Source organism: Acartia tonsa, chromosome 1 (genome assembly GCF_053477335.1).
Source record: "Acartia tonsa isolate MP-2025a chromosome 1, ASM5347733v1, whole genome shotgun sequence".
Lineage (NCBI taxonomy): Eukaryota > Metazoa > Arthropoda > Copepoda > Calanoida > Acartiidae > Acartia > Acartia tonsa.
In genome coordinates this window covers 3,339,644-3,360,713 of record NC_137260.1, presented here as the reverse complement: position 1 = coordinate 3,360,713, position 21,070 = coordinate 3,339,644, and the positions used below count along the sequence as shown (strand labels likewise).

Here is a 21,070-nt window from a genome sequence, read left to right as displayed (position 1 = left end):
TTACTCATAACAAGAACCAAATTTTAAAAATGTCAAAGAGGAATTTTGTAAATTATTATTTTTGTTAATACAGTGGTATTATTTTGCAAAAATAAGAAGAAAAATATACTTTGTTTTGCAGAAACTCTAATTTGTCAAATAAAAAAAGTTTTAATTGGATTATCTAACCATAGAATTATCTAACAACCACTCTTAAATCAAAATACTTCAGAAACCACACTTTTCCTTAAATGTTTTTAATGTTTAAATGTTTCAAAAAAGATTTTTTTAAAGGTTAACTTTTCATTTAGAAAATATGATAATTGAAATTAAGTGCATAAAAACAGATTGAAGTAAAAAGAAGACAAAAATTTGAAATGTAAAAAAGAAGTAGAAAAAGAAAAAAGTAAATAACGAAAAGAAAATGAGTTAGAGAAAGCATGAGAGAGAATAAGGGAAAGAAAATAATAAAAATATTGACAGAGAGAGAAAGAGAGAGAGAGAGAAAGGAGAAAATTAGAGATAGAGAGCTAGAGAGAGATAAAGAGAGAGTGTGTGAGAGAGAATTAGAGAAAAGAGAAAATGAAAAATTCTGTGAGAGAGAGAAATAGAAAAAAAGAAAGAAAGAGAAGGAGAGAGATAAAGTGAGTAGAGAAAGAACAAAACAAAAGAGTGAGAGTTAGGGTAAGAGAGAGGGAAGAGAGAGAGAGAGGAAAGAGAGAGAGAGAGGGATAGAGAGATAGAGAGAGAGAGAGAGAGAGAGAGAGAGAGAGAGAGAGAGAGAGAGAGAGAGAGAGAGAGAGAGAGAGAGAGAGAGAGAAAGAGAGAGAAATTAGAGAGAGAAAGGAGAAAATTAGAGAGAGAGAGAGAGAACAAGGGAACCAAATGAGATGAATAGAGGTAGGGAAATGGGTCGGATATTGGATGAAATAGAATTTAAATTATATTCCTTCTGAATTTGAAATTGTATTTTCTGGTTGGTTGGTCCCATATCTGATATAATCAGGGATTAGGGAGGTGAAACTTTAGATAATTACTATATCACATGACTTCTTTTTAATCAATAATATCGACCACTGTCTATGTCATTTAGTTAAAAAAGACAAAGCTCACTTTCATAGCTAAGGAAGAAATACAAAATTTTTAACATAATTTTTAATAATGGATATAGAATATACGTGGATATTATGACAGGGGAAAAATTGTCGTCAATTTAGGTTGTTATCATGGACACAACTTATTGGTCAGTTCGTTCATCCATTAGGAAAGGAAGGGGTATGGAGAAGGGGGTGAATGAGGTGGATCGCTGTTTTAGCCAGTTACAAGTGTTAAAATTCACTTTTTAAAATTAAATAACCATTGAAAAAAACACCCAACTGTCAATTTAAATGATTTACATCATATTGATAGAAACTTTCAAATACTTGACACCCTTAACAGTGACGTCCAAGCTCTTTATTTTGAGATGGGTAATCTAATATTTTATAAAATTTTAGGGGGGTAAAATGAAAGGATTCAAAGTTTAAAGGGAGAAAACATCCCTTTATCCCCACCTTTATAGGTATATGACCTATTTTTTTCATGTTACACCTCCTTTATCCATGCCTGTATCTGGATTCTGTTCTGCTGAACTCTGATGCAAACTATTTATACAAATAGGATTAATGGATTGTTAAATGAGCCAATCTTTTCTTTCGCTTTAATAATTCCTTACTTACTAAAAAAAATATGAGGTTTTATTTTTTAGCAGCTATGCTACTTTATTATTATAAAATGTCCGTACGTCCTTCCGTAAGTGACAGAGTTGGGGAAATGTAATTTTCTCGGCTCCTATCTAATAAAGAAGGCTAAAGTTTCTTTTTAACATTCCCATAATCTTTTTGTGTTTTTGGTTCAATATGGGGAAAGGATGGTTGAAAATAAATGAAACATGCTCTGTACTCTACTTCCCGGGGGAAGACCTAATATTTAGCTCTTTATAGTGCCTTTAAAAAAATGACGTCCTACAATACAAATTACCAATAATAGGCCAATACACAGGATAAATTACCAATGGCAGGACAGTATACATTTTAATTGACCAATGGTAGACCAGTAGGACATCATTTTTTTTTAGACATTATAAATGGCTTCACTAAATATTAACATAAATTTAAATTTCTATTATATTCAATAATCCTTTTATCCCTGGTATGAATAGCTCTTGTTTCCTGCTCACTGATTTCATTATTCTCAGTGTCAGCTTTACAAGAAATGTTTGCAGCATCTGTGGAGTTATTTGATGCTTCTTTTTTTGCAAACTTATTCTCTTCTTTGCTCTTTTCTGTTTCTAGATTTTCTTTTAGATATGTGTTATTTGGAATACCAGAGGCTAATTCAAATTCAGTATCCTAAATTGTAATAGTTATTTATTGCATCGTATTCTAGACCACTTTTTGCGAATATTAAACTGAAAAATCATTAGATTAGAACTGGACTTAAAAAACTTGTTTTAACCTTATGATTTTTATTTTAATACTCGTGGAAAATTGTTGTAATTCAATGCTATTCATGATTTTTCAGTATAGCTGATAACCGGTTCTAATCCAGCAGATTTCAAAGCCATACTGGAAAAAAATCTTTAATTTTACAATTTAATAAAATAATCATAATTAAGGTCCTAATTGATAATTAAATTGAGATTGAAAAAAAATAACAAAACTTTTAACGTGACAACAAAAAATACCTCTTTATGAGAATTATCCATTTCTAATTTGTCCTTTTCTTGTAAAACAGAATTATTTTCTTGTTTTTCATCCAGTGTTTCAATATCTTCATTTTCATTCTCATTGAGTGTTTCTTTGTTAACCTCTGTTTCTAAAGGATTATTTTCTGATAGTTCTTCAATTATATTCTTTTCAAAGTCATTAATTTCTCCTACATCTGCATAGTCAGTAGTATCTTTATCAACTCTTTCTCTAGGAAAATCACTACTTGATTCAACAACTTTTTGTACATTATCTTCATGTTTGTTCTGTTCTTTTGTTTCATCTATGACAGTACTTTCATCCCCTTCTTGACTAAAGTTATTTCTTTCAAGGTCTTTATTTGTTTGCTGAAGATTTGGTTCTGATTTAGAAACATGTAATGCGGTATTAGATGATGCTTCAATTGATTTCGTTTCTTCAACTTCTTGGGGTAATGAATTTGATGAAAAGGATATAGATTTTACCTCTCTCTTACTGGCAAAACTCGAAGATTTGGGGAAAAATTTTTCGCGGATTTTTGGTGAAGCACTTATGGATCTCTTGACTGTGGCTTTACGTAGCGCTTCGGATTTTTCTTTTGCTTGGGATTTAATTGTGTTGAAAGGAGATGGACGGGGGGAAGGACTTTTGTCTCTTTTTGAGGTTTGATTTGTTAGGGCATCCAGATTGGGTGGCCCAAACTCAGATAATCTTCTAAGGACTTTGTTTTTCGCAGAGGTTTCATCTTCTTTCATCCTTAAAACGCGAATAACATTAGTTAATTTTTCAAAAAAATTTTTAACAAAAAAAACAGCTGATGTTATACTGTTATGTAATTTAATATTGAAACTTGTTGTTCTAGGAATCAGTGTTCCAAAAATCAGATGAAAAAGATAATTAAAATTATATGATATTTATTGTCACACTAAAAAAAAATCAGCATACTTTAAATGGACGTACGGACTTGCTGGTAACAGTTATACAGTTGCTACGCTTCCTAAATTGTACCTAATTGTTATAGGAATCATCAAGAAGAGTTTGAAATTTATAGGACAATTCTAACATGCTCAAATCAACACCAAAACCATACGGACGGACAGACGTACAGACATTAATTATAGAAAGCTTAGCTCTTTTAAATTTCAACAGTATACCTCTGATGCGATTCATTACCACTAAAAGAAAACCTCTTCATGACCTTACTCTTCACAGACTCGGATATCTTCTCCATTTTATTAGAATCCTTGGGTATTATGCTTAGCACCTTGGACTTTGCTCTTTTGTTAGCTGCTGTTGGAGTAGCCTTGTCCTTGTTGTCTCTGCTGAATAAGGAGCGAAATTTTGACATTTTTTGCTTTTCTGGCATTTCATCCTGAAACAAGGTTGACGTCATCCATAAGTAGCAATGCATAAAAAATCGTAGATGGGAATAAGGAAAATGTTTTTAAAGAGAGATGTTCAGATATTTTAATATTTATATCTTTTAGCATGGCTGACAGACCAGCAGACCAAATACTCATTGGTATAGAAAATATTCACAAAATTTTTCTAATTTTCCTTCTTACATGATTATAAAAAGCTATGCCATTAAAAATGATAAGATTGGTCACCTTTTGAGAGATTTTTGTTTCCACTTCATGTTGATGTCTCTCATATTCTTCTTTAGATTTAAAACTAAACGAAACACAATTTAGTATAAATAGTATAATTTCTATAAATCTACCTGTCTGTCTATTTATTTATCTGTTTGTCTTTTTTTGTGTGTGTACGTCTGTCTGTTTGTATGTATTATGTCTGTTTATCTGTCTGTCTGTTTATCTGTCTATTTGTTTGTCTTTCTGTCTGTTTGTCTCTCTGTCTGTATGTCTTTCTGTCGGTCTTTTTCTCTTTTATTCTTTCTTTCAGCCTGTCGTCTGTCTGTCTATCTATCTGTATGCCTGTTTGTCTGTAAGTCAATCAAAATACTTACCTAATATACGAAGGATTCCCCTTCTTAGCCAGATTATCCAAATCCACATGGATGTTGGTCCTCTCTTCCGAATGATCATCTCCACTCTCCCCTCCAGTCTCAAGGGTATCTTTACAGGATGAAGGTGTGGGCTCTATAAATTCTGATGCTAGGGGGTCAGGCTAAAATATATAAAAGTAATGGATATATTATTATATGGATGTTACACCAGATTTTCATGTTCTCTAATAAAGTGAAACTTGCAGCGGGCAAAAATAAAAATTCTTCCCTTCCTACTCTTTTACCCCATTCTCTCCCCTCCTACTGGATGAACGAACTGACCAATAAACAAGTTCCATGTTAGTAAACTAAATTGACGTCAATTTTTCTCCTGTCATAAAATCCAGGTATATTCTACAAACATTATTAAAGTACACTCTAAATAGTTAGGCTGCTGTAAGATTCATCATTCTAGTGCATAACATCCCCTAATCTAACCTAAAATAACCTATCAAAAGCCATTGTGAAAATACGACAAAACGCCCCTTAAGAGGCGTTGTCACGAAAGGGACTATACCCCAAATATCTAATAAACAACCTTTACATTGCATTGTCTAAAATACTTAACCGTACTTGTTGTAATATTATGTTCCAATTTTTCTTTTAATCTTTAGTTATAAAGCGTTTTCCTTAATTTAATTCCTAGGTGAAATTTGTAGGATTTGCTTACAATCAGCTTATATTTTTTAAATAAAATTTAAAAGAATTATGTAAAATTTTACCTTAAAGCTAACTTTCTTCTTAATTTTGGTTGAATTTATTGAGGTGTTTGAACCAAATTCTAAAATTATACAAAAATTAGTAAAGAATTTGCGGATTTCCCTTTAAATTACCTACAGGTAATCGACGTACTTCTGAAATAAATTAAGATTAAAAGAGGGGAGTCGGGGTTATGCCTAACCCCTAAGGGTTAAAAACCTGTGATGCCCTCTTATTACTATGTAACCTTTATTACCTAACCTAACCTGGCATAAAGTGAATCACAAACACGCAGAAAAAATAAAAACTAATGGTTTGTAAGATATTTAAACTTTTATTATAGAATAGCTATGCAAACAAAATTAGTATGAACTTGCAGGGAGGGAGGGGACATTGGACTGTTTTTTACACTAGTCCCAAAGTTTTCTTTTTCGTTTACTTAATAACTTTGTGGCCTTTATTGAATTTTTTAATTTATTGTTTCATTAAGTTGAGTGTCCAAACGTTTCAACAAATCTACAGAAGTTGGAATTTTTTAAATCATCATTGGGTTCATTTACTGGCCATTGTCTTATCCCTGAGATCCCTGATAAAGTTGTAAATGTTTACATATTTGTAAATCCAAAATTCAAATACAAAGAAAGTATAATCGATATATTATTAAATGGATGCTGCATCAGATTTTCATGTACTCTGATAAAGTGATGCTCGCAGCTGATTAAAATAACGATACCCCTCTAACCCATCCCCTCCCCTCCTACTATATGAATGAACTTACCAATAAATTTAAATAGATATATTATTACATGGATGTTGCACCAGATTTTCATGTATTCTGATAAAGTGATGATCGCAGCTGATTAAAATAACGATACTCCTTCTCCCCATTCCCTCCCCTCCTACTGAATGAACAAACTGACCAATATTTGAGGTCCATATTAGCAAACTAAATTGAAGTCAAATTTCCCCCTGTCAATACATCCACATATATCCAATATCCATTGAAAGAATAGGCAAACCTAATCCCAGAAAATCCAAGTTCTGGCAAATGCTAATTCCAGGTCAAACAGGTCTAAACAATATGTTCAACACACCCCAAGGGTTCCACAGAGTTTGCTATTTTGGAATACAAATACTGGACATAACAACCATACACACTTGGTGGTCCAATTGAGGACTTAAGGGAAAAGACTATGTACAATAAATTGAAATAAATCCCCAACGATGATAAACAAAATCATTTTTCTATTTATTAAATTATTGGTCGCAAAGTTTGGACAATAATAGTTTGTAACCGACCAAACAGTATTCAATGAAAGTATTCAATGGAACGAATAATTAGTAACTTAAATGTATTTTTGTAAAGCCTCTTATTCTTTTTTTTATCCTTCAGAGTTTAATTACAAATCCAAAATGGTTTCCTTACAGAACATAATCAAATCCATGGGTCTTTAAGTACAAACACACACAATTTCACAAAAGGTCTTAACAATATGGCAGGGAAAAGCAGAGATGGTAAAAAAAGGTTTTAAAAAAAAAGAACAGACCAGTTTTTTTTTTGGTTTTAACCAAGTTGTTTATTTTTATGCCAACTCTGGGGAAAAGGCATGCATTGCATTGGATTGTTACCAAAAGTTTTTTACTACATTCATTGGCTTAAAAAGTTTGAGTACATTTTATAAAATTTTGATTGGGTAGTTCAAATTATCAGTGTCCAACCTTTTCGACCAATTTCTACAAATGTTTGGTTTATTATCCTTAGGGAACGGGATATGGTTCCTTTTAAATTGATGGTCGATTGTCTTAATCATTGAGAGCTCTAGTTTTATACCCATTTACAAACAAATATTTAAAATTTGTATAATTCTGCAGAAAATATTCAAGATTAGAAAAGGGTATGTTGTACATAGTCGGGAAAAAGCAAGGGAGGGGGGGGGGGGGTACATTGGAGTGTGCAATTAAACTAGTACCCAAAGTTTTATAATGACATTGTCTAATTCGTTGGCTTAAAAACGTTGGGGATATTTCTTTTATCTTAGTTGTTTGCAACGTCTAAGCTTTTCTACTTAAAATTTTATTTTACAATGGGGCAATTTTATTTATCTTAATTGGGGTAGTAAACCAATTTAACGTCCAGTCTCCTAAAATTTCTGAAAAGAGTGAATTTGCACCTTAAGAGACACCTTTTCCTCAAACTATTGAGATAACACGTATTATTATTGAAAAAATGCTACCTGATTCTAAAGAAAGATGTGATGCAGACTTGTCAACAATAACAGCATCTGTGGCATCTAAAGTGGTGAAGTTATCCTCAAATCCGTCAGGTTTATCTTCTCCTACATTGCTGTTATTTTCAGTGGCAACGACAGCTGATTTTGTATCAGAAGACTCAGCTGCAATTATGCTGCCAAAAGCATCAAGTTTCACACTTTTATCAACTTCACCTCCTTTGGTTTGGTTTTGTTAAAAGATATTTAAATATTACTCTAATTTAAATTGTCTTTAAAAGCGAGGCTTTTCTATAATTATCGTCGGTCCATCCGTAACGGTTAGCTCTTTTAGCTAATTTAGACATATTAGAATTAGAACTTTGCACGATGATTCCTGTTAGGTACGGCTTAGAAAGCGCAGCAACTCTATAATCGTTATGAGAAAGTCCGTACGTCCATTTAAAACATACTGGTTTTTACTATTTTGACCAAACAATTTGTTATGCTATAATTATCCTATTCATCTTGTTTTTAGAGTACTGATTTCTATTACAACAATGTAAATTGTTATTAGCAAAGCAACTCTATATTCAAGGCCTCAAAATGTAAGTATGTCCTTAAACAGTATTCTGTATACAAGTATTTTTGCTTACCATTTTGCTTAGAGTTAACATTTATATTTTGCTTATTAATTCAGTTCTGATACTCTACAAGTGTAAATGTTCTTTGTGCTACCGTTTTTGAGCTTCGATTTTATGGATGTTGTTAATAAATAATAGATGCAATGTTTAATAAATCTTAAAATATTATTCAAGCTCATTTTTAAACAAAACCGCTCCTGCTAAATTATTTTCACTAGATGGCCAAGGATCTTCGGCTACATTATTCTCACTGTCCTTATCACCTGTGACGTCATTAGTGTCGTCATGAATGACGTCAGCCACATCATCAAAAGGATCCTCCTTGAGGAAGTCTTTTGTGTCACCAAAGAAAGAGTCATCATCAACTGATTTTGTATTGATTGGAGGATTTGTGTTTGAAATTGGAACATTTTCTTCGTTCTAATTTTTATAAGTTATTATTGTTCACATGAAATGCAATCATTATATTGGTGGATTTTCCAAAAAGACAATACTTCAAAATTATATTAAATAGTTTAAGTATAAAGTAAATGTGTGTTTCTATCTGTTTATTTTTCCGATAGGATAGCGTAAATGACCGGGGCAGGTTTTTAGCTATTTTATGTGAAAGAGCAAATGGAAATATACCCTTAGAATAAAATCCCCCCAACAAATGCTATAACAACCTTACCTTAACATCATTATGTAAATCAGTGTTGATATCCTCTTCAAGAGCAGGTGATTCAATTTCAGTAGCAGGTGTTTCTGTTTTAGCATTATCTTCATCAGTATTGTTGTCACAATAGTTGATATCTTCTTCAAAAGGATTATATTTATTGACATCTTTTGATTTCTCTGTGGTAATTTCAGCTCTAAAAAATCAAATTATTTATAAATGATTTACCAATTTATAACAAACTAGCGGCTTCGCCCCTAGCCTCTAGGGGCTTTGCCCCAAGAGGTCTAATCAAACCAAGTTTTCGTAATTTAGATTTAAAAAATAAATCTAAAAAAAAATTTTCTTTGGGGGGGGGGGAATTTTTTTTATGGGGTGTGGGGGGGTAGTCGACCCCACTATTTTAATTTTAGTTTTAAAAAGAAAAAAAAAATTGGGGGGGTTGGGGGTGTCCCACCCCCTAAGAAAATAGTTATAAACCTTCCCGGGACCTATAAGAAGCTACCCTGTAAAGGAGAACCCGATCGGTTCAGCGGTTAGCGAGATCCTTCGCTACAAACAAACAGACAAACAGACACACAGACAAACAAACAGACAGACAGACAGACATCGTTCTACTTTGTATTATAGATTATGATATATTGTACTCAGTACTACCGCAGGATTAGGACCCCTCATGGGTTAGTCATTATTTTAATTTATTTGAGAAAAAAATCACTGAATTTTCTGTTCATTGATTTTATTTTAAAAACCCATACAGGTTGAAATTAACGACTATATTTTTTATAAAATTCCTGTTCATAACTAAATGAAAAAAAATAATTGAATTAAATCATAATTTAATCGTATTCATCTCCTTTTATTAAATATACACATATTTATCTATAATACAAAGTAGGAGGATGTCTGTCTGTCTGTCCGTCCGTAGGTCCGTCTGTCCCTTAAGACCTTAAGCGATGGATTTTTGTTACGTCACAAAGATAAAAAGTTAGACACTATTAATAGGTTCACATTAAAAAAAAAAGAAAAAATTCGAAGGTTTTTAAATAATATAAATCAATATAAATCAATATAAATAAATATAAAAAGTTATAAAGAGTTATAACATGTTATAAAGAGTTATGAAAAGTTATAAAATACAGAAAATATCTAAAAAATGTAAACAAAATTTTTAAAATTCTCCCTTGAACTTTCAGGAAAAAAGCCCCTATAGGCTAGGGGTGAAGCAGCTAGTTATTCATATGTTAGTGTCAGGGAGGGAGGGAACAATTGACTGTAAATTAAACTGTAACCAAAAGTCTTATATTCGTTGGCTTAATGACTTGATTGGGTGGTTCAAACTAGCAGTGTTCAAACTTTTCAACCAAACTTTCATCTACTAATCATTATTGAGAATATACGTTAATTTAAAAAAGAAGTAAATGAAAACAATATTTTAAAATCCATTGTTATATTCCTAATTCCCTGTCAGATTTAATCGTTTAAACAGCTGGATGAATAGTTGAATAAACTATGATGAAAATGATAAAAAAAGAATCCACCCTTAAATATATATCATACCAGGGATCTAAAGGGATAAGACAATGGACGATAAATTGATGTACATCCCCAATAATGATACCAAAATTACCCCATCTGTAGATTAAAATTAGTTGTGGAAACGTTTAAACACTCAACTTAATGAAGCAATTAATAAAATACAAGAAAAGTCCACAAAATTCATAAGCTAACGAATAAGAAAAAGTTATTATAAAACTTTGGGGACTAGTGTAATGAATAGGCCAATGTCCCCTTCCTCCCTGGGCGTACCTAGTTTCACCTCCCAATTTCACATATAAGCCTCTTTTTATTAGCAAAGCTACTCAATACTTTACTTTCACTTTTTTAATGATGCTTCTTATTACAACAAGGTACAATGTTATACGCGAATCATTTATATAATCAAGTCCTAAAATGCAAGTAATTAGTATCCTGTATTTAAAAAGATTGAAAATAGTTATTTCTCGCATCGTATTATAAACGGCTTTCCGCGGATATAGAATGTACAATTATGAGATTAAAACTAGTTTTTTTTAGCCCCGAGGTGCCTAAGGCACCGGCTAAAAAACTGGTTTTAATCTTATGATTGTACATTTTTCTATTCGTAGAAAGCTGGATATAATACGTGGTTTTTTTTGTATGGATGAGAACCGGTTCCTATCCACCGGATTCGAATGAATACGAGAAAAAACATTCCGCTGTTTTTATGTTCGTTTATTTAATGTCGTCATCCTTGTGTAGTTATACCTCTATGGGCCTAACATGAACCGGAAATAATTGTATATCAAATCAAATTTATAAATCTACGCATATTTCTATATACTATTGTATAGAAAACATGAAATTTATATATTAAAATATGGTGTATATTTTAAGAATTCGGCAGCCGGCTTCTAAATGCAATTTTGCAGCCGATTTTTTCGAATTCTTAAAGTAAATGATTGAATTCTTAAAGTAAATGAAATATGACACCTGGAATGTAAAGATGGAATGATAAGAATCTTGGATTCATAAAGTAATGGCTGCAGGATTCATAAAGTAATGGCTGCACAAGTGGCTGCAGATTTACATTACGAATTCAAAATTTTGTTCTGAATATTTATGTGCTTAAAAAATCACGAAATTTCTCTGTAATTCCTTATGCAGTTAATAAATTAAGGTAATTTGGGAAAGCAGGTATTTATCGTATAGTAGTATAAACAGTTTCTCATGGATATTAAATTCAATAAGGATGACAACATCCATAAAAGCAAAGCCCTGAAATGGATGGACAAACGAACAATAACATTTGTAGAGTGTCAGAACTGAATAATCAGAACATATGTGTATAAAAGTCGAAATAAAATTAAGTAAATTTGTTGAAAAACTGCTAACATACAGGATAATGTTTAAGGACATACTTACATTTTTAAGTCTTGATTATAGAGATGATTCGCTTATAACAATGTAGTTTTGATGTCCTAGGAATCAGTATTCCAAAAATCAGATCAATCGGATGATTACATCACATAAAAATTTGCAAATAAGGATCCCAGTTTTAAAACATCTTTTCCGAAAATGCCTACGGTTGGGTACAAAAGAGCACGTGATTTAGGCGATCACTTGATCCGTGCTAAATTGTATCCCATCCATAGGTATGAAATTAGAAAAATCCTTTTAAAGAAATTTCAGTTATTAATTTATAGCCCCAGACTTTTATACTTTTAGGTTAGGCAGGGATCTAAAGGGATAAGACAATGGCTGTTAAATTCATGTACATCCCAAATGATGACACACAAAATTATCCATTCTGTAGATTAATATTAGTGGTTGAAATGTTTGAACACTCAACTTACTAAACCAACCAATTAAAATTCAGGAAAAGTCCTCAAAGTTGTTAAGCCAACAAATAAGAAAATGCTTTTTATAAAACTTTGGGGACATGTGATATAAACAGCCCATTCTTCCCTCTCTCTAATATATACTTTCAATTTTAGGATTTGATTATAGAGTTGCCTTGCTTATAATACTTTACCTTGTTGTCCTAAGAATCATTATTTAAAAAATCAGATGAATAAGATAATTATGTCATATAAAAATTGTTTTGTCAAAGTGTCAAGAAAATCAGCAAGTTTTAAATGGATATACGGAATTTCTGGTAACGATTATAGTGTTGCTACGCTTTCTAAATTGTACCTAACTGTCATAGGAATCATCATATAAAGTTTTAAATCGATGGAATAAGTGTAACATGTCTTTTTTTATAATTTTATCACGAATAAAATGTTGTTTAAAAAGTAAAAAAAAATCAGCATGTATTGACTTTCTGGTAGCGATTATAGAGTTGCTACGCTTTCTGAATTGTACCTAACTGTCATAGGAATCCTCATGTAAAGTTTTAAATCGATGAAATAAGTGTAACATATCTTTTTTTTATAATTTTATCACAAATAAATGTTGTTTAAAAAGTAAAAAAAAAAATCAGCATGTCTTAAACGTATATATTGACTTTCTCGTAATGATTATAGAGTTGCTACGCTTTCTAAATTGTCATGCACAGTTTGAAATCGCTACTACAATTATAACATGCCTAAATTAACGAAAAGAGCTAAGCGTTACGGAGGTACAGACGGACGGACGAACATAATTATAGAAAAAGCTTCACTTTAAAAATCCGCCAAATGATATTAATAAAAATCTTCCATTTAAATTTGATCAATTTTAAGTGTAACAAGGATGACAACATCCATAAAAGCGAAGCACTGAAACGGTAGGACAAACGGACATTAACACTTGTATAGTGTTAGAACTTAATTATCATAATACAAATTTATAAGAGTCAAAGCAAATTTGTAAGTAAATTTGTTGTAAAACTGCTTGATACAGGATAATTTTTATGGACATACTTACATTTTTAGGGCTTGATTATAGAGTTGCTTCGCTTATTACATTATACTTTGTTGTCCCAGGAATCAATATACCAAAAATCAGATCAATCCGATGATTTGATCACATAAAAATTTGTTGTTAAAAAAGTAAAAAAATCAACATATTTAAAATGGACGTACGGACATCTTGGTAATGATTATAGAGTTCCTACGCTTTCTAAATCGTACCTAACTACTAAAGGAATCACCATGCAAAATTTGAAATCGATAGGACAATTCTAACATGCCTAAATTAACGGAAAAAGCTATCCGTTACGGACGTACTGACGTACGGACGGACGGACCGACCCTAATTATAGAAAAGCTTCGCTTTTAAAAATGAAAAAATATGAGAATGAGACAGGGATTGAGAGAGAGAGATCATGCGAAGCATAAAATAGATAGGATAATTGTAATAATCATGTCATACATAAAAAATTTGTGAAAAATTTGCATATTTCAACAATATATACGGATGGTAAGGATTATAGAGTTGCTACGCTTTCTGAATTGTGCCTCTCTTTTATATTTAATCAATTATATCCTATTATATAAAGTAGTAAGCGTTTTTTGTCTGTCCCGAAGGATATCGCTAACCGCTGAAACGATATTGTTCTCCTTTACAATGAAGCTTCTTATAGGTCCTGGGAAGGTTTTAAGCTATTTTTGGGGAGGTTGTATTCACCCCCCTCCCCCCAAAAGAATATTTTTTTTTTTACTCTATTGAAACTCAAATTTAAAATAGGATTAGGTCGACTTTTCCTCCTCCTACCTTAAATGCCCCTAGAGGCTTCTAGGGTCGTAGCCGCTAGTATATAATAAATCAAGGGTATGCGTTTTTGTATACGTTTTTCTTTGTCATTATGCGTCTTCAATGATGATTATCAAATTTATTCATTCTTTAGATTAAAATTATTGGTTAAAAAGTTGGAACATTTTAAAATTTAAGAAGCCAGTATACTTATCAATTTATAGTAATACAAGATCCCTGAAACATCTTTTTATTAGAAATTGCTGGTCCTAAAGTATTTTTAATAATAGTCATCTTATGATCTATCTACCTATTTAACTATCTATTTATATACATATCTATCGATCTATGTAACTAACTTACTATTTATCTATCTATCTAACTTACTATCTATCTATCTAACTTACCTGGAAAGTACAACCCATAGACCAGCACAATTAAATATCTAATTTGAAAAAAAAACATTTGTAATACAGAATAGCGGCTTTGCCCTTAGAGGGCTCTAGAGGCACTTAAGGTGAGGGTAAGTCGACATCCCAGTCTCAAAGGTAAAAAAAACATTTTTTTTGTAGGGGGGGGGGGGAGTTTTTTTCTGTTTAATTGTTAATCTAAGCATTTTGAAATGTATTATCTACCTTTTAATCATATCATCTAAATATCTATCAAGCTGTTTGTTTATCCTTCTCATATTTTAGCTATTGGAAAGAGAAAAAAAACAAAAATAGAAATTGTGTAATACTAATATCTACAAATTTCGGAATTTAAAAAATGTCCGTTAAACAAAAATACCCCCTCTGATATTTAAACTTTGATTTTTACAAGGAAACACATATTTATAGCATAGCTAAAGAAAATAAAATTAGATTGATGCACAAGCTTATTCAAGGTTTCACACAAAGTGTCATTTTAGAACTTTAATACCCCCCACCCCCGCGGTGTAAGTGCCATAACCCTGCGGGTCTACCCAGTATAACCTAACCTGAATCAATAAACAAAAAACTTCCCCACACCATATAATCTTTACTTTCAAATTAGTTCAAAAACTTGTTGGGTTTGGGGATGTACCAGTGCTCAACAGGATACTTTGTGTGAAAACAATATTAAACTAAAAGCAATTATCTATAGAACACAAATTGCACAATGAAGAGAGTTTATAGCTGAGACATAATAGGATATGGGGAACCCGGTATTAGTGTCTTAGAAATTATCTTAGTGACGTAACTAAAATCGAGGGATTAGAGGGGAGGTGGGAAAGGTAACCCCTAAAAAAGAGATGGATAATAGAGGTGATTGATAATTGATAATTGATAAAGAAAATGTAGGAAATAATTTATACTCTCTGTACTTTCTACCATAGATTAATAAATTTGTATTTTCTAGACAAGGATGACAACATCCATAAAAACGAAGCACAAAAATCAGAAGGTAGAACAAACGCACAATAGCTAGAGTGTCAGAACTTAATAAGCAGAATATCAATTTTGAAGTCTAAATGAAATTGCACATAAATTTGTTGCAAAATTGCGTAAATATAGCATACAGTAAAAGGACATACTTCCGTGCAAAATTTGAAATCAATAGTATAATTCTAATATGTCTAATAAATGTTGTCAAAAAAAGGTTGAAAAAAGTCCGCATATTTGATTAAATTTTTCTTAAAATCCGCATATTATGTTGATATAAACTATAATATATTATCGCTAGCAGTAACATCACTAGAAGCTTTTAGGGTGGTAAGGGGGAAAGTTCATTCTTCCAATTTTCAATTTAAGTTTTAAAACAAAGAAGTAAAATTGCGGAGATGGTACTTTTTTTCTAGGTGTTATTTTTTTTGGAGAGTGGAGAGCCCTCTTCCTAAATAGTTATAAACTTCTCTATACCTATAATAAGCTTCACTGTAAAGAAGAACCCTTTAGGTTCAGCGGTTAACAAGATCCGTTGCTACAGTCAAAAAAAGCTTAGCTTACTAATTTATATAATAGGATATAATAAAGTAACAGGATGTCTGTTTGTCTGTCTCTTTGTTTGTTTGTTTGTCTTTTTCTTTTAAAATCTAGAAAAATAAATTGGTTTATTAAATTGGACTCTCTCCTCCTCAAGTGCCCCAAGAGGCCTCTAAGGCGTAGCCGCTAGTAATAGGATACAGTAACAAAATGCTAATCCTTATATCAAAGTAAAAGAATGTTTGTGTGTGTGTGTCTATTTATATGGAAGGATCTTCCTAACTAATATGCTTCTCCTTTGCAGGGACATAGGTCATAGGTCATGGGAAGGTTTATAACTATTTTAGGATAGGGTACTTGCACCCTCACGCGCTTAGAAAAAAAACCACCAACATTTTTTTAATTTTTTTCTTTTAAAACTAAATTGTCCTTTTAAGTATATCTGTCAGACAGACAGACAATAAATATATGGAGCAGATCTGTATAAATATAAGGTATCTTGACTAAAACTTACAGCTGGCTATCTAAAAAAGCAGTCGTGAAAATAACATTTCTCCAACAATAAGGTTTTTTAAGCATGACCGACAGTCAGACAGACAAAATAATGTATAGAGTAGATGCGGGGGGGGGGAAGGGGTGATTACTTGAGGGCACCCTCAAATTTTGGAAGTCGTTAAGTAGATGCACATATATCTTGGGTATAGTCCCTTTCATGACAATGCCTCTTAAGGGACGTTTCTTGGTATTTTCACAGTAGATTTTATCCTATTTCTAGCCACTGCGGGGGGGGGGGGGGCTCTATCCATGCGGGGCCATTTTCCTAACCCTGCAGGGCAATCACCTAACCTAACCTAAAATAATCCATCAAAAGCTACTGTAAAAAAAAATACATTAAAACACCTCTTAAAAGACCTTTTCACTTAAAATTTCAGTTGTCTTTCTTCAATAGCAGCCAAAAAACACACAAAGCATGTTTTAAATGGACGTACTGACTTTCTGTTAACAATGATAGAGTTGCTTTCTAAATTATACCTAACTGTCATAGGAATCATCATGAAGAGTTTGAAATTGATAGGATAATTCTAACATGTCTTGTTTAATAATCTAAAATCAATTAATAATTTTATCTAATTTCAATTTCAATTTATCTATGAAATAAATGTAAAGCTGTACAGGTTAAGGCTACTATCTGACTCAATACATTTCTTTTTCTCCTCTTTTTAGCAACTGAATGAAAGTAATTCTTTTCAATTCCAGATAATTATAAGAATTGGTAACATTTGCTTAGATATTTATTTTATAAAAACATAGCAAAAAAAATAATAACCGTATTATAATACAGGTATTAAATATTTATATACAAACAATAAAATTGAATATGAATAAAAATTAAGGATAGATCAATCAAATAATAATTATGTACAGTGTCAAAGGACTAAACAATCTTGTGAGAGGTAATATAACTTATGCATTTTAAAAAGATATTTGTTAAATAGACTGATTATTTAAAGACATATTTGTTAAATATGTTGCTCTACTGGATATCATTACCCTTGTTAGAATGTACCATTCATAAAGAAGGTTATTTTTTAATGGCAAAACTGTTTAAGCTAGCTTTTTTAACAATTACGTTCAAATTCCGTTAAATTTATTGATATAAATAATCTAATAATTGATTGTTTTGTTTTTATTCGTAATTGTCTTTTTTATATATACATTATTATGCTTAATTAAAAATTTCTGACATCTCATTATATTTAAAGAAAAATTAGCTGTCTCTAAATTTAATATAGAAATAAAATTATTATGGAAAATCAATTGATTTTTCATGGTAACAGATATAAGTTATAAAATACAGACGAATTTATAGATGTAATCTTGAAAAGATAGCTTTAATTTAAAATGATAAATATGCGTTATTTTTACCAAAAACTAGACAAAACCCTTTTTTGTTGTTGTTGATAGCAATATCTTATTTCTTTACTCTCGTTTATATATAGTTTTAACCTAATATCTTTTGATTTAATTGTTATTGGTTTGAAATTTTGACTAAAAAGCTGGCTTAAAAAATAGCTCATATGTGATAAAATATATAGCATTTTGCGCTAACTTATGAGGGGTTTATACATAAAAGCAAATATTTGAAAATTATTTAAAATCATTCAATGTTTAATGTAAGATTAAGCCAATTATTAATCACGAAATTACATATAGGTTTTTTATTATTTTGCTAAATAATCTATAAGATATTTACACATTGTAAGTCAACTCTTGAGTTATGTAAGAAGTACAATATCAGCTGATAGATCTTATTTCAATTTTGAAAGATAATTTTATAAAAAAAAATAAAAAAAAGTTGATTTTGTTTTTTAAAAGTGAGCAAAAATAATGTAGAATTTTTAGAAATATTTTTAATATTTTTTAAAAGCACAAAAAATCTTGATTTCAGGCCTATATTAACAATTCTTAAAAATCCTAGTAGTATCGACACATCCTATTTTTTTTACGTCACTAAGATAATTTCTAAGACACTAATACGTACCGGGTTCGGATATGGGCCATAAATATTACTTTCAACAGTCAACAGGCATAACAAGGACTAGAAATTACAGAGTAGCAAGTGCTATAAGATTAATAGTTAGTTAGATAGATAGAATGCTTGATTGATATATATGTATATAGAATATAGATAGATAGTGAATATTTTTAAAGATATTTTAGGAAAAAAAATTTCCAAACAAAGCTGTTTCAGGGATCTTGTTCCACATAAACACAGATATGTATATAGACATATAGATTTACCAGAATTATATTTAGAATGATAATAAGCTAAAAAGCTGTTCTGCTATAAAATATTTATGCTTAATAACGAATTTTCTCAGCTGTTTATCTTAATACAAGCGTCTACGCCCCTAGAGGCTTCTAAGGAAACTTGAGGTAGGGGGAAGATGTCAAATTCGACCCCCATTTTTATTTTAGTTTTAGAAAATAATTGGGAGGAGGGGGGTGGCATTTTTTGGTACAGACAGACAGACACAGAGATATATTGGAAAGGTTTTAGGCTATTTCCGAAAGTAAGCAAAACTCCATCTCTCTAGCCCTTCCCCTTCTTTTTGACAGCATATTTAAAATGAAATGTTAGACATAGTAAAATCGTCCTTTAATCTTAAAACCTAGTAGCATTACTTGAAGATTGCTGTATAAGTAAGGTATAATCTTTCCCATGACCCTATAATATAGCCTAAAACCTGTCCTGTTAAGCTAACCCTCACTGAAGAGTATTTGAGGAAATATTTTGTTTTATTTTTGCTCCAGGGATGTTCAAGGGGAGGGTGTAAAGGGTTGATTACCCCCCCCCCTCCAAATAAAAAATACATGGACGTCCTTGTTTCTGTGATATAATGATTACCCGCCCCCCTCCTCCCCCCCCCCCAAAAAAAAAGTATATTTTTAAATTTTGTATCCCCCCAAATAAAAATGCTTTGACGTCCTTGTTTTGTTCCCATCTTATTTGAAATTAAAGGGCCTCAAGTTAGATAGTTTGTGTCCGGTTCGCTTCCATTATACCCCCGGTGTCATTTTACTTAAACGGTGCTGTCACATTTCACCATCATTAAGATATGTCAACCTATACTTTTAAATAGAGACTCCTTTTTAAAAATGAAATTTCATTAAGAAAAATTAAGATTATAATATATTTGTGCGAAGGATTTAATGAAAATAGCTTAAATCCACCAAGTAAGATATGTATAAAGCTGCCCTTAAAAGATCAACTAATTGAGTTTACCAATTTACATGATTTTTAACTCTAGACAGAAAAAAAACTCTTAAAATTCTTCAAATTATTGCATATGTTTTAACTGTAGAACAGAAAAAAATCAATTTTATCATAAAACAAGCAAAATAAAGCTATCTGGCTAATTCTTTAATATGCTAGAGTTTTTTTCATGCTTAACAACTTTGCTTTTATGTTTTGATTTAAAAAAATCAGTTTAAAACCGGTTTAATAGATGACACTTTCTTAACTATTCATTGTTAAATTGTCAGGGAAGCTTAGTATTGTTATATGGACAGGTTTTAGGCTATTTCTTTTTATTTGATTCTATCTATCTATCTATCTATCTATCTATCTATCTATCTATCTATCTATCTATCTGTCTATCTATCTATCTATCTATCTATCTATCTATCTATCTATCTATCTATCTATCTATCTATCTATCTATCTATCTATCTATCTATCTATCTATCTATCTATCTATCTATCTATCTATCTATCTATCTATCTATCTATCTATCTATCTATCTATCTATCTATCTATCTATCTATCTATCTATCTATCTATCTATCTATCTATCTATCTATCTATCTGTCTATCTATCTATCTGTCTATCTATCTATCTATCTATCTATCTATCTGTCTATCTATCTGTCTATCTATCTGTCTATCTATCTGTCTATCTATCTATCTATCTATCTGTCTATCTATCTATCAATCTATCAATCTATCTAAATCTATCTATCTATCTATCTATCCATATATCCATCTTTCAATCTATTCATCTATCCATCCATCTAAAGGGTGAGCAAAAAAAATGCGTACTTTTTAAAAATTGAAATTGCGCGGCTTGTGTTAATAGTATAATGTTATGCATATCGTTAGAACCGCTAAGAAGTCTATTTTTTGGAAATATAAGAACGATTCCTCTGCTACGTACAGTTACGGAGCTACGTGTTAAAATGTCCCAACTGATGTAAAACTTGACTTACGAGTAAATTTTAAAATATAACTTAGAGAAATTAGAGAAGATATTTTGCAAAAAGAGATGCCTACATTTTTAAATTTCAAATTGCGCGGCTTGTGTTAATAGTAGAAAAATGTTACGCATACCGTTAGAACCGCTAAAATGTCCCAAAATTTACTCGCAAGTTAAGTTTTAAGCCAGTTGGGACATTTTAATACGTAGCTCCCTAACTATACGTAGCACAGGATTTGTTCTTATATTTCCAAA

At 31.2% G+C, this 21,070-nt stretch overlaps 1 protein-coding gene across 1 annotated transcript in view; it reads right to left on the bottom strand.

Moving 5' to 3' along the window:
- Nucleotides 1-21,070, bottom strand: part of LOC145320320 (uncharacterized) — a 36,695-nt gene that overhangs the window by 2,492 nt on the left and 13,133 nt on the right. Inside the window, exons 5-14 of the mRNA XM_080162764.1 lie at nt 8,934-9,114; nt 8,527-8,683; nt 7,647-7,859; nt 5,436-5,494; nt 4,675-4,835; nt 4,316-4,379; nt 3,860-4,077; nt 2,705-3,461; nt 2,126-2,369; nt 1,585-1,622 (exon numbers count right to left, since the gene is read on the bottom strand). Coding sequence (XP_080018890.1) covers nt 1,585-1,622; nt 2,126-2,369; nt 2,705-3,461; nt 3,860-4,077; nt 4,316-4,379; nt 4,675-4,835; nt 5,436-5,494; nt 7,647-7,859; nt 8,527-8,683; nt 8,934-9,114 — 2,092 coding nt within the window. The remainder of the gene's footprint in view (nt 1-1,584; nt 1,623-2,125; nt 2,370-2,704; nt 3,462-3,859; nt 4,078-4,315; nt 4,380-4,674; nt 4,836-5,435; nt 5,495-7,646; nt 7,860-8,526; nt 8,684-8,933; nt 9,115-21,070) is intronic.